The 12,480-nt window shown below is 36.9% G+C and overlaps 1 protein-coding gene across 5 annotated transcripts in view; it reads left to right on the top strand.

The window, feature by feature from the left end:
• The window catches only part of Gria2 (glutamate ionotropic receptor AMPA type subunit 2), a 138,948-nt gene that overhangs the window by 101,193 nt on the left and 25,275 nt on the right, over nt 1-12,480 (top strand). For all 5 annotated transcript variants that reach the window (XM_074041756.1, XM_074041755.1, XM_074041754.1 and 2 more), the window contains exons 7-9: nt 8,068-8,235; nt 8,489-8,593; nt 9,229-9,339. In XM_074041756.1, the coding sequence (XP_073897857.1) occupies nt 8,068-8,235; nt 8,489-8,593; nt 9,229-9,339 (384 nt within the window). The remainder of the gene's footprint in view (nt 1-8,067; nt 8,236-8,488; nt 8,594-9,228; nt 9,340-12,480) is intronic.

Genomic DNA, 12,480 nt, shown 5'->3' with positions numbered 1-12,480 from the left:
AATATGGATTATCATTGCTTTGAAATTCTACTGTAGCTTTTGGCACATTCTTTTGTTCAGCAACGGCACAAAAGCAATGAGTTATTTCACTTGTTGATGGATTAAGGGACCGTAGCAATCTGACCTGATTGTTCATAGCATCTAGATTTCCAAGGGATGTTGAAAGTAGAACATTTACCTCCCTTAAAAATAATTAGAAAGAGATAGATTATAAAGACCGTTTGTCAACATTTGTAAGGTAATTTAAAAATATTTCTAGTTTGAGATAGATTTTGTGTTTTTGGTGTCCCTAACAACTTGAAAGCTATGACTGTCCTTCCTTGCCATATAGTAACCTTTGTTCTACTTGGTGTCTTTGATGTCTTGCTGGTTCTCAGAACTCAACAGTAATCCAGGACTGATATTTGCGTGGCACTTTAAATCTTGGCTTTCACACAAGAATCCCATTTTACTTTGGAAACGACTTAACACACACTCAAACTTTCTTAATTGCTGTCCTCAGAGAGTTATTACTCCTGTCTGAAAATAGCATAATCTTTTTCAGTCCAGTAATTAGCGTCGTGCATTAAATAGTACCCTGGTGGCCTAATAGAATTAATGCTGCTTCCTGAGTGTTTAAACTGGCCACAGGCTCAGCTGATGCCTTGGCATTTACACGGCAAATAGTAAAACATTTTGCTCACCACAATCTAGAGGCTGGATGGGTTTAGTTCCTTATATTTTTGTCATTTAAAAAGTGTACTGTGACTTACTTGATAAAATTTTATATTTTTTAAAAAGTTGAAAATCATATATATTCTATCATTAAAATACATTATAGATATTTATAATTATAATGTAGGAGGAATATGGGCTCATTTAATATTTCCACATCTCTTTATCCATAAAGAGAGCCAGTGTAGAACACAAAGATTTCTCCCAAATCCCTTAATACCATGATGACATGAAAAGCCAATTTAGGCCCCTTAATAAAATTTCATTAATAATTCTAATTTCTGCTGAATCTCTAGTAAGTAGTGGGGTTTCTCTGCCTCTCACAGATTCTACTGACTTGCAGGTAAACACTTCGATCTCCAGGTGCCAAAGGTGAAAACTAAATATTCCTGCACAGCGTGTGCTTTTCTGTGGATTATGGAGCATAAGGAACTTTAGGTTTAGGCACAGGGAGAGTCAGGGAGAGGGATTTATACAGCCTACAGAATGGGAGTTTTGCCCCAAGCTAGTCTGTACCTATGACTGGATCAATACCAGGTACTGCTTTGATTTTTAACTTGTTTTCCTCTCTGGGTGAATCTGATTAGCTTTATCTGAAAATTTGAATCCTTATGTATATAATTTCATATAAGACAAGTAAGATTTTGAGCCAAGGTCCAGAGTCAATTTTGATAATTTAGAGAAAAATATTGTTTTAGTGTATGTCTTTTACACAAAGAATATTTCTTCACAGTGGACTAAATTATTTTTATTATTCATAGAGAATAATACAGATGGTTAATTTGGTTTCTTGCCTACGGAGCTTTCATTTTACCCTTAGAAAATGTGATATGGATTGCTTACCAAGTTTTTATGAAGATTTTATGCCTCTATTCAGTGAAGTTTCAAAGGGCACATGTTCAAAATACTTTACAGTAAATTAAAGATGACCTTATCACAGACAGCTCTTTTCCAGAGGGTGGACTGCTGCTGAATTTGAAATTAAGACAAGTGAATAATTTTATGTTTATAATATATTCCTCCTGCTGTTCTTTTTTCTAAGACTTTATTTGATTCTTGGATATTGCTAGGAATTTTTTAAAAAAAACTTCCTAAAATTTTTCATATAGATTTACTTTTTTTTCTTAGAGCCCACTATTTTTGACTCTGTTGGTAATTATTTGGTAAAATAAAGAAATAGAGAATTACATTGTATAAGATCCTCTACAGAAGTATCACTCAAAATATAATAATTTTACTTAACTACAATTTATGCCATCATAGAAATTAGAATGTGAAATTTACCAGGCCATAAAACTTTTAAAGTATGTTACACAAAACATTATTTTTATTAAAAACAAGTTGGTGTTGAGGAACTATGAAAAATGGCAAATTTTCTGGGAAATGCTGACTAAACACTTAACCTGGAATTGTTACTCCAAGATTTTCAGAATTTTTAAAATAAAATATTAGGATCATTTCCTGGACTTATTGGATCACAGAGCCTTGTTTTTGTGGAGCACAGAGTAGTTTTCAAAACACTTAAAAGTAACCTAGCTTTACACCAGGACAGAGAGTAATGAGAGGAAATGAGCAAGCAAGTCTGTTGATCAATAACTTACATTTCTAGCATATTTTACCACTTCTTATTTCCAAGCTCCAGACCCTTGCTTCTCCTTTCCTATTTGTACATTTATTTGACACAGTATTTACTAAATGAAGTTACAAATGCCTGGGAATGTGTGCCTGGGAATGAGGAATTTCCTGAGAATTGAGACTTTCTGTTCTAAGACTGGGTTAGTCCCAGGCAAACCAGAACAATGGGTCACCCTCATTCTCCCAGGAGACAGAGATCTGGGTTTAAATTTTACCTTTGTTGCATAAACCTTAGCCACTCATACTGCTCCAAGATAACAGAGTAGCAAATGGTAAGCTGGGTAAAAACTTGCCTTTTGATTGAAACAAAAAATAATGCAGTGCTTTCTAAGCTATACTCAACCAAATTTCAAGGTGCAAAGAAAATTTAGAAAGTGGCCATCGACAGGAAGATTTATAGCATTTTAGGAGTACCTGAAGGTTAGTACTTCTTTTTTTTTTCTATTTTATCATGATATGGATGACGTGTTTAGGAAAAAATGTTGTCTTGATGATAATTCATAAACTTTTACATTGCGGTCTATTTATCCTCTTTTATATTCATTGTGCTTGAGATGAACATAGAACTCTCATGCCCACTTCCCTCTGTTTTGATGTCAGAAATGCTATATTTTGGTATAAGTGATTACAGCAGTACTATTATTGAATGGTTTGTTGATGACTGTTGGACACAACAAGCATATTTAAAATGTGTATTTCATTCCATCTTTGAAAAATAAGTCTTGACAAATATGGATTTAAAATGGAATATAAAACAGATTTAGAGAATGGACGGTAGAAATCATTTCCTCGATCTTGTTTGAAAGTGTGGCAATGATGTGGTCGTGAAATACTGCGAAGCCAAGTTGCCCCCTACTGAAATATAAATTTCCAGCTCAACGGAGGGAATTCACAGAAAATAAACATCAGGGCAGAAATGCAGCGTTTGTTTTCAAAGAAGGAGATAGTTATATCGCCATGATGTTCCCTTCAAATTAATTTACATCTGCTTTAGTGAATAGTGAAATAAACCAGAAATATTTAACTAGCCAATCAAAAATATGAGCTTACTTGTTTAGGGAAATAAATGAGCCACGCGCGCTGAGCATGAACCAAAAGGAGCTCTGGACACAGAAGCAGCTGATTTTTGCTCAGCCGGAATTGTGTTTCTGTGACAGTGACTTTTAATTTAAAATGATAATAAGCTTAAGATTTGATTCTATTTGACCATTTGGGAAAGGTTGAAAGGACTTTTCTTCCTAGTGAGCACATGTTCTGAATCCTAATCAGACCGTGCTGCCTGGGTCCAAATGCTTTTAGTTCATTCATCCTCATCTTATTTTTAATGTAGTTCACTAACATTTGGAGACCTCTAAAACATTTAGTACATGGCTTGATGGATTTCTTCTGGTAATGTGAGTGAGCTGACTCAATGAAATTTGGGAGTTTTAGCTATTATCATAATTTTTAATACAAATTGCAATATTTTCATAACATCCAATTAGTTCAATTTAGATTCCATTACCTATTCTGAGGCCTAATGTAATGTTTGAGTTAAATTGGCAATGAAGTGATTGAGCAAAAGAAAGCAAATTCATCACCCCCCCCCCAGGATAATAGAAACAGACAAACAGTGATGCAGGTATACCCTGATGTGCCTTTTCTTATTTGCTTCAAGAAAGAATTCTTTCCTAAAGTAGACATGATATAAACCAGTTTTAGGAGATACATGGATGTTTTAAAATATTTGGAGAGAGACCTAGTCATCTGTATGCACAGTCATATGTGGTCCTTCTCATTACATTCCCCCCCCTTTTGAAACTGTATAACCATTTCTTATTAATTTTCCTGTTGAATACAGTTTTAAAATTTAGGTTTAATACTAATGTTTTTCATGTGTTTTACTATAAACATCATTTGTGTTGTTACAGAAATTTTGTTAATACCGTTTATTAATGGCATCATAATAATTCCCTATTGCAGAAAGTGTGGTTTTCACACTTATCATCAGAAATTTAGGTTGTTCCTAATTCTTGCATGCTACAAATAATACTGAAATTAGTATCTTTGTATGAAAATTCTCTGGATTCCAGAATATTTTCTTATGAAAGTTTTCAGAAATTGCAGGCTAGATCATGTAATAAAAGTATGCCTAAATGGATATGGAATAGGCTATTTTTTGCCTAATTTCTTGCATGTACAGTTTAAAGGTAAACATTGCAGATATTGAAAAAAAAAAAGGAATTGGTCTTATTTTGCTCTGCTTAATTTAGATATCTGTAAGAGAGTCAACTGTACCCATTCAGGAGATGTCCCCATCTTCTTACAGAACAAAAAAATGGAGTATGAAAACTCACATATAGGCCTAGAGTAGCAGTGAAGATGGGAGAAGAAATTTTAACTGGTAACATTTGAGAAGAAATTTTAGAAAAAATAATTTACTGCCAGGTATGGTGGTACACTCCTATAATCATAATGCTTGCCAGGCTGAGACAGGAGAATCCAGAGTTGAAGGCCAATCTGGTTTACAATGTGAAACTTTGTCTCATAAAAAGGGGAAAAGAAAACAAGCCAGGTACTAGTGGCTCACCTGAAATCCTAGCTACTCAGGAGGCAGAGATCAGGATTGTTACTTAAAGCCAGCCCAGACAAATAGCTCACAAGACCTTATCTGGAAGAAACCCGTCACAAAAAAGGGCTGGTGGAGTGGCTCGGGATGTAAGCCCTGAGTTCAAACCCCAGTGCCACACAAAAAAGAAAAGAAAATATATAGATGTGCTGGGGCTATATATAGTTGGGGAGTAGAATGTCTGTTTAGATGTGTGAAGACCTTGGCCCTGTCCCCAGCAAAGAAGAAAGAAAATGAAGAAAAGAGAAGAGAAGAGAGAAAAGAGAAAAAAAGAGTAACAAAGAATATCTTCAGGTCAATATAAATGCCTTACTAGAGTTACGGTACTCAGTCATAGCATTCATAGCCTACACTCCTTTTGTCTTTCTCCTTGTCTTAACTTTCCCATTAAATTATCGAGTTATATGAGAAAATGAAAGTGATTCAACCAAACTAGTCCAGGCAAAGATTAAACAAATAATAGCCTCACTCTACCCTTTTGCCATAAAATATAGATGTTATAGAATTACAAACTGCATGGAGGAGATAAGTCACATCCCACAAACTATTTTCTTATTTGCTTGAACATAAAATTTTCATGTTAAATGAAAGAAGATAAACATCTGCCCACCATGGAACCGACTTATGATCTGGTAATGCATTACAGTGATTTTCTTACATATCTTTTCACTGGACTGGGAGAGAATGCGAGTCTCATAAGGAGAGGTTGTACATCAAGATCTCTGATTATCTTCCTTTCTTCTTTTCCCTCCCACTCTACTTTCCTCTCTCCCTCTCTTCCCTTTCTTGCTTTCTTCCTTCTTCCCTACTCTTTCCCGCCCTTCCTCCATTCCTTCCTTCCTATTATGTCTTTTCTGTCTTCACAACCTTACCCTAGTCTCTAAGAATCCAGAGGTAGCAGACAAGGTCTATCCTTCCATGAAGTAATTATTCTAGTAAGGAAGAGAGATGAAGAAGACAAAAAAAAAGAATATGCACACAGGATGCTCAGAGACTGGAAGAGACAATGCCATGTGAGGAGAATGATAGAGAGAGGGCTGGGCAGAAAGGGAAAAGGGAAGAAAGTAATGTTTGAGAGTGTGGATGGCATTCATGAACCAAAGGAAAAATCAGGTTGAATTTGGAAGGATGTATGGACATATAGATAAGAATCTCTCTCTCTCTCTCTCTCTCTCTCTCTCTCTCTCTCTCTCTCTCTCTCTCCTCTCCCTCTCCCTCTCCCTCTCTCTCTCTCCTATTTTATCTTTATTTGCACTAGGAGATATTAGAGATCAAAAAACTGAAGGAGAGGCCTTTGTAATGTGCAATATGACCACATTATGCACTGTTAGCTCAACAGGGAAACTGTGTGGGGAGTTTGGAAGTTTCATGGTTGAAAAATAAGGGAATTCAATTTGGTAGTTTCTTACTCTCCATGATGTGTAAGTCACGATAAGTGGCAGGAGTTTGGAGAAAGAGAATTAAAGGTACAAGTATTTAGAGAAGATAAAAATGACATGAAATAATCTTTTTTGAGAGTGGAAGAATGAAGTTACCAAGGCATGGAGGAGGATCAAGAGCACTGAGTGCCATTTTGGAGTCGTGGTCAAGATTTTTTTTCTATTCACTTACTCATATGCACATACATTGTTTGGGCCTTTCTCCTCCCCCCCACCCAGTCCCCTCCTTCTCCCCCCCACCCTCCCTCGTGTCTAGGCAGAATCTGTTCTGTCCTTATCTCTAATTTTGTTGAAGACAGAGTATAAACAATAATAAGGAAGACAAAGCGTTTTTGCTAGTTGAGATAAGGATAGCTATACAGAGAGATTCCTAGCATTGCTTCCATGTACAAATGTTACATCCCAAGTTGATTCATCTCTAACTGATCTTTACACTGGTTCTTGATCCCCTTCTCATATTGACCTCTGTTGCTTTAAGGTTTCTGTGTTAGCTCCTCTGCAGTGAGGACATCAAATACTATCAAGTTTTGGGTTTCCTGCCTATCCCCATACCTCCAATGTGTGCTCTCCCCTTATCATGTGACCCAAGTCCAACCACATTGCTGTATTTGCCCTAGATCTAAAGTCCGCATATGAGGGAGAACCTATGATTTTTGGTCTTCTGAGCCTGGCTAACCTCGCTTAGGATGATGTTCTCCAGTTCCATCCATTTACTTGGGAATGACAAGATTTCATTCTTCTTCATGGCTGAGTAAAATTCCATTGTGTATAAATAACATTTTCTTAACACATTCGTCAGTAGTAGGGCATCTTGGCTGTTTTTAGATCAGTTAGGACATGATGTTTTCTCAAGTTTCCCCATACTTTTTAGTACCTTCAGATCAAAAAAGAATGAGAGAAATTTTCTCAGCATTCAGCAAATCTTTAAAGTCAAATGGTAATTGATTACTAACAACAGTAGCACTATACATTGACAGATGGCAGTGACTCTTGTGCATGGCGTCATACCTGTTCAATCATTGGCAATAACTGGTACTCCATCATTTTGCTGCTTGTCTCCACCTTCTGCAATATCCTCCTGACACACAGAACCTTCAATACCCTAAATTTGGGACTGATGTTATCATTGACTGTTAAAGCATAAAGGAATTGGTATCTTGAACCTCGGTGGCTCTTTTTCTGGATCACCAGAATCACCCTGGGGAGCTTCCATAAACACTCTTAAGACCACTGCAGCTATCCCTGAGTGCCAGGAGGGTTCACTTAGAAGAACTAATCTGTGTTCTTTCCATGTCGATGAATGAATCTGTCCTTAGACAGTAGAGAAATGTTTGTGAGTTTGAATTTCTGTATCACCATGGCTAATCACAATGCGATGACTTAATGAGAAACTAAAGAAAAAAACATTGACATGAATAGTATGTAAGGGTCTCACCTGACGGAGATGAGATGCTGAGATAATAGAAACTGTTTGGAGTTAAGAGCACATTCCATAGTTCATACTCCTTCTACTGGATTCATAGATTTCTAGATATAGAAGCTGTGTTTAACTTCATGGATATTTTTGTGTGGCACCTGTATTGTATGGTGGACAAGGGCAGTCTGGATTGCCCATGTGTGGTGAGCTTCTGAATTTTCTCGCATTCTTATGCAATATGTGATCCTTTTCAGTATACCTCTGCCCTGACCTATGATGCTGTTCAAGTGATGACTGAAGCATTCCGCAACCTACGGAAGCAGAGAATTGAAATCTCCCGAAGGGGCAATGCAGGAGACTGCCTGGCCAACCCAGCGGTGCCCTGGGGACAAGGTGTAGAAATAGAAAGGGCTCTTAAGCAGGTCAGTTTCACAGGATGAGTGTTCATGTGACCTCAGATGGCCATTAACTTTTTCCTGCCAAATGAGTCATCCTTGTTTTACTCCTTATGTTTAACATACAGGCCATATTATTTTCTCAGAGCATAAAGGTAGGTTGAAGAATGAAAAGAAACCTTATCAATGTAATTTTCTTCACTCGAACCCAGTAATTGGACAGTTTGTGTCTTTGATTGCAGTAAATTTGTAACTCTGCTTCTTTCCATTTCATCATTAGGTTCAGGTTGAAGGTCTTTCAGGAAATATAAAGTTTGACCAAAATGGAAAAAGAATAAACTACACAATTAACATCATGGAGCTCAAAACAAATGGGCCACGGAAGGTAAATCTTTAGAGGTTTAAAGGCAGGTGTCTCTGTGAGGTGAGTCAGCACACCTATGGGCTTCCATTTCCAAATTCTCTGGGAGGGAATGTTCACATGGAATTTAAGTCACTTCTGTAAACAGATATGATTTTGATTTTTTTAGAATCAAATCTATTTATTTGTGTAAGTATGTTGAAATGTAATGTTAATAAATTACTTGTAAATAGAACTGTTACACTTTAGTTTTGGGCTATAATAGAAAGACTTTAATGAGAAGGAAAAAAACTATTGCTAAAGGTTTAATAGGTTCACAAAATATCATTGTACAAATATTTAAGCAACTGATCAGCATCTTTCTTTTAATTATTGCTGTTAAAATATCAATGTTTAAAATTCATTTATATTTCTGTATGGTCACTCCTAAACAAATTACACATACAGAATATGAATAGTGAAGATGAAGAAACAAGCCAATTTAAGAGATTTTTTTCTTTTTTCCTATTCCAATTAGATCCATATATATAAAATATAACACATACATTGTTTAGAAGAAGCCAGTGTTAATGTGGGTATACTTTTGGCCTCAGATATGGTTTTGAAAATATCTAAATATTTTTCTAATAGAAATGTCTACCTGCTGTTATCTTTTTCAGATTGGGTACTGGAGTGAAGTAGACAAAATGGTTGTCACCCTTACTGAGCTCCCATCTGGAAATGACACTTCTGGACTTGAGAATAAAACTGTTGTTGTCACCACAATTTTGGTAATTAGCTACATTTGCCTATGATGAACATTATTTTATATGAAAAAATCTCTGCAAAGGAGAGTTGCTATTTATATTTTAGGACAGTAATGAATGAAGAGTTGCTTTTGCAGTATTATAATCATTTAATAAATGCTTACCATGTGTTAACACCCCTGAACACATTCTAGCTAAGGCTTTCAAAATTTTCCTGAACTCCACCTTGACAGATAATTCGTGCCATGTCGTTCACATAGGTGAACAACTGAGGACACTCTTAGCATGTTCTTCATATTTCCTGAGGTTCTGCACCTTTCCATTCCCATCACTTTGGATCATCTCCATATTTCCATTTGCTACATGGCATAATAACTTTGTCCATTTCTCTTTCTTCTTCTCTTTTTTTATTGTTTTATTATTCATATGTGCATACAAGGCTTGGGTCATTTCTCCCCCCTGCCCCCACCCCCTCCCTTACCACCCACTCTACCCCCTTCCTCTTCCCCCCTACCCCCCTCAATGCCCAGCAGAAACTATTTTGCCCTTATCTCTAATTTTGTTGAAGAGAGAGTATAAACAAGAATAGGAAGGAACAAGGGTTTTTGCTGGTTGAGATAAGGATAGCTATACAAGGCATTGACTCACATTGGTTTCCTGTGCGTGTGTGTTACCTTCTAGGTTAATTCTTTTTCATCTAACCTTTTCTCTGATTGCTGGTTCCCTTCTCCTATTGGCCTCAGTTGCTTTTAAGGTATCTGCTTTAGTTTCTCTGCATTAAGGGCAACAAATGCTAGCTAGTTTTTTAGGTGCCTTACCTATCCTCACTCCTCCCTTGTGTGCTCTCGCTTTTATCATGTGCTCAAAGTCCAATCCCCTTGTTGTGTTTGCCCTTGATCTAATGTCCACATATGAGAGAGAACATATGATTTTTGGTCTTTTGGGCCAGGCTAACCTCACTCAGAATGATGTTCTCCAATTCCATCCGTTTACCGGCGAATGATAACATTTCGTTCTTCTTCATGGCTGCATAAAATTCCATTGTGTATAGATACCACATTTTCTTAATCCATTTGTCAGTAGTGGGGCATCTTGGCTGTTTCCATAACTTGGCTATTGTGAATAGTGCCACAATAAACATGGGTGTGCAGGTGCCTCTGGAGTAACCTGTGTCACAGTCTTTTGGGTATATCACCAAGAGTGGTATTGCTGGATCAAATGGTAGATCAATGTTTAGCTTTTTAAGTAGCCTCCAAATTTTTTTCCAGAGTGGTTGTACTAGTTTACATTCCCACCAACAGTGTAAGAGGGTACCTTTTTCCCCGCATCCTCGCCAACACCTGTTGTTGGTGGTGTTGCTGATGATGGCTATTCTAACAGGGGTCAGGTGGAATCTTAGTGTGGTTTTCATTTGCATTTCCTTTATTGCTAGAGATGGTGAGCATTTTTTCATGTATTTTTTGGCCATTTGAATTTCTTCTTTTGAGAAAGTTCTGTTTAGTTCACTTGCCCATTTCTTTATTGGTTCATTAGTTTTGGGAGAATTTAGCTTTTTAAGTTCCCTATATATTTTGGTTATCAGTCTTTTGTCTGATGTGTAGCTGGCAAATATTTTGTCCCACTCTCTAGGTGTTCTCTTCAGTGTAGAGACCATTTCTTTTGATGAACAGAAGCTTTTTAGTTTTATGAGGTCCCATTTATCTATGCTATCTCTTAGTTGCTGTGCTGCTGGGGTTTCGTTGAGAAAGTTCTTACCTATACCTACTAACTCCAGAGTAGTTCCTACTCTTTCCTGTACCAACTTTAGAATTTTGGTGTCTGATATTAAGATCCTTGATCAATTTTGTGTTAATATTTGTATAGGGTGATATACATGGATCTAGTTTCAGTTTTTTGCAGACTGCTAACCAGTTTTCCCAGCAGTTTTTGTTGAAGAGGCTGTCTTTTCTCCATTGTATATTTTTAGTGCCTTTGTCAAAGACAAGTTGGTTATAGTTTTGTGGCTTCATATCTGGGTCCTCTATTCTGTTCCACTGGTCTTCATGTCTGTTTTTGTGCCAGTACCATGCTGTTTTTTATTGTTATTACTGTGTAATATAGTTTGAAGTTGGGTATCGTGATACCTCCAGCATTTTCTTTTGACTGAGTATTGCCTTGGCTATTCGTGGTCTCTTGTGTTTCCATATAAATTTCACAGCAGATTTTTCAATCTCTTTAATGAATGTCATTGGAATTTTTTGATGGGAATTGCATTAAACATGTAGATTACTTTTGGGAGTATAGACATTTTTACTATGTTGATTCTACCAATCCATGAGCATGGGAGATCTCTCCACTCTTAGCGTGTTCTTCATATTTCCTGAAGTTCTGCATCTTTCCATTCCCATCACTTTGGATGAGCTCTGTATTTCCATTTGGTAAATGGCATAATAACTTTGTCCACTTCTCTTTCTTCATTAAAAAAAAAAAGAATTGACTCCTTAAAGAAACGGATGATTTTTCTGTCCTTTCATCAGTCGTTTGAACACAGTAGGTGACAGTGTTGATGTTGAATGAATGAGGCAAATTTGAACTGGATCTAGAGCATCCAGGCTTTGGTGGATGGAAGGACAATGTGGATCATCATGACCAGCCTGGGGAAATAAAATGGAGAAAATGAAGTTCATTATAGGATGTGACTTTGTGACAAAAACAATTGTGTTCTGTTTTACGTTACCAGTGAAACAATAAATTTGTGGACTCAATGTCATAATGTGAGATATATACACAGTATACTAAGGGATTTGGATAAACATCAGTAGCCACTTGGAAATCTTCTAAAAAGTGCGAGTTCCACTTTTTCCAGAAACTCTTGCTGCCACGTTCCAGTGGACCTAGAATGTGCTGAATCATGTTGTCACGTTTCCACTTCCCTATACTTTTACGGGGGGGCCATTCTCTCATCCTAGGATTCTTTTCATCCTAGGATGAAAACCTCATGCTAGGATTTCATATCTCATACACCAAGTGAGATCTGAAGCCATTAGGGTCACCATGGCAACGACTCTTTCAGTTTGTGTATCACCAACCAGAGAACAGATTTCCACATGAAACTTACCCTTGGGACAGAAGGGACACAGGGCTGACAGTGAATTCTCATTCTTGGGGACTGTGCATCCTTAACCT

Source organism: Castor canadensis, chromosome 9 (genome assembly GCF_047511655.1).
Source record: "Castor canadensis chromosome 9, mCasCan1.hap1v2, whole genome shotgun sequence".
Lineage (NCBI taxonomy): Eukaryota > Metazoa > Chordata > Mammalia > Rodentia > Castoridae > Castor > Castor canadensis.
The sequence above is the reverse complement of the archived record's forward strand: the minus strand, read 5'-3'. Positions and strand labels throughout refer to the sequence as shown.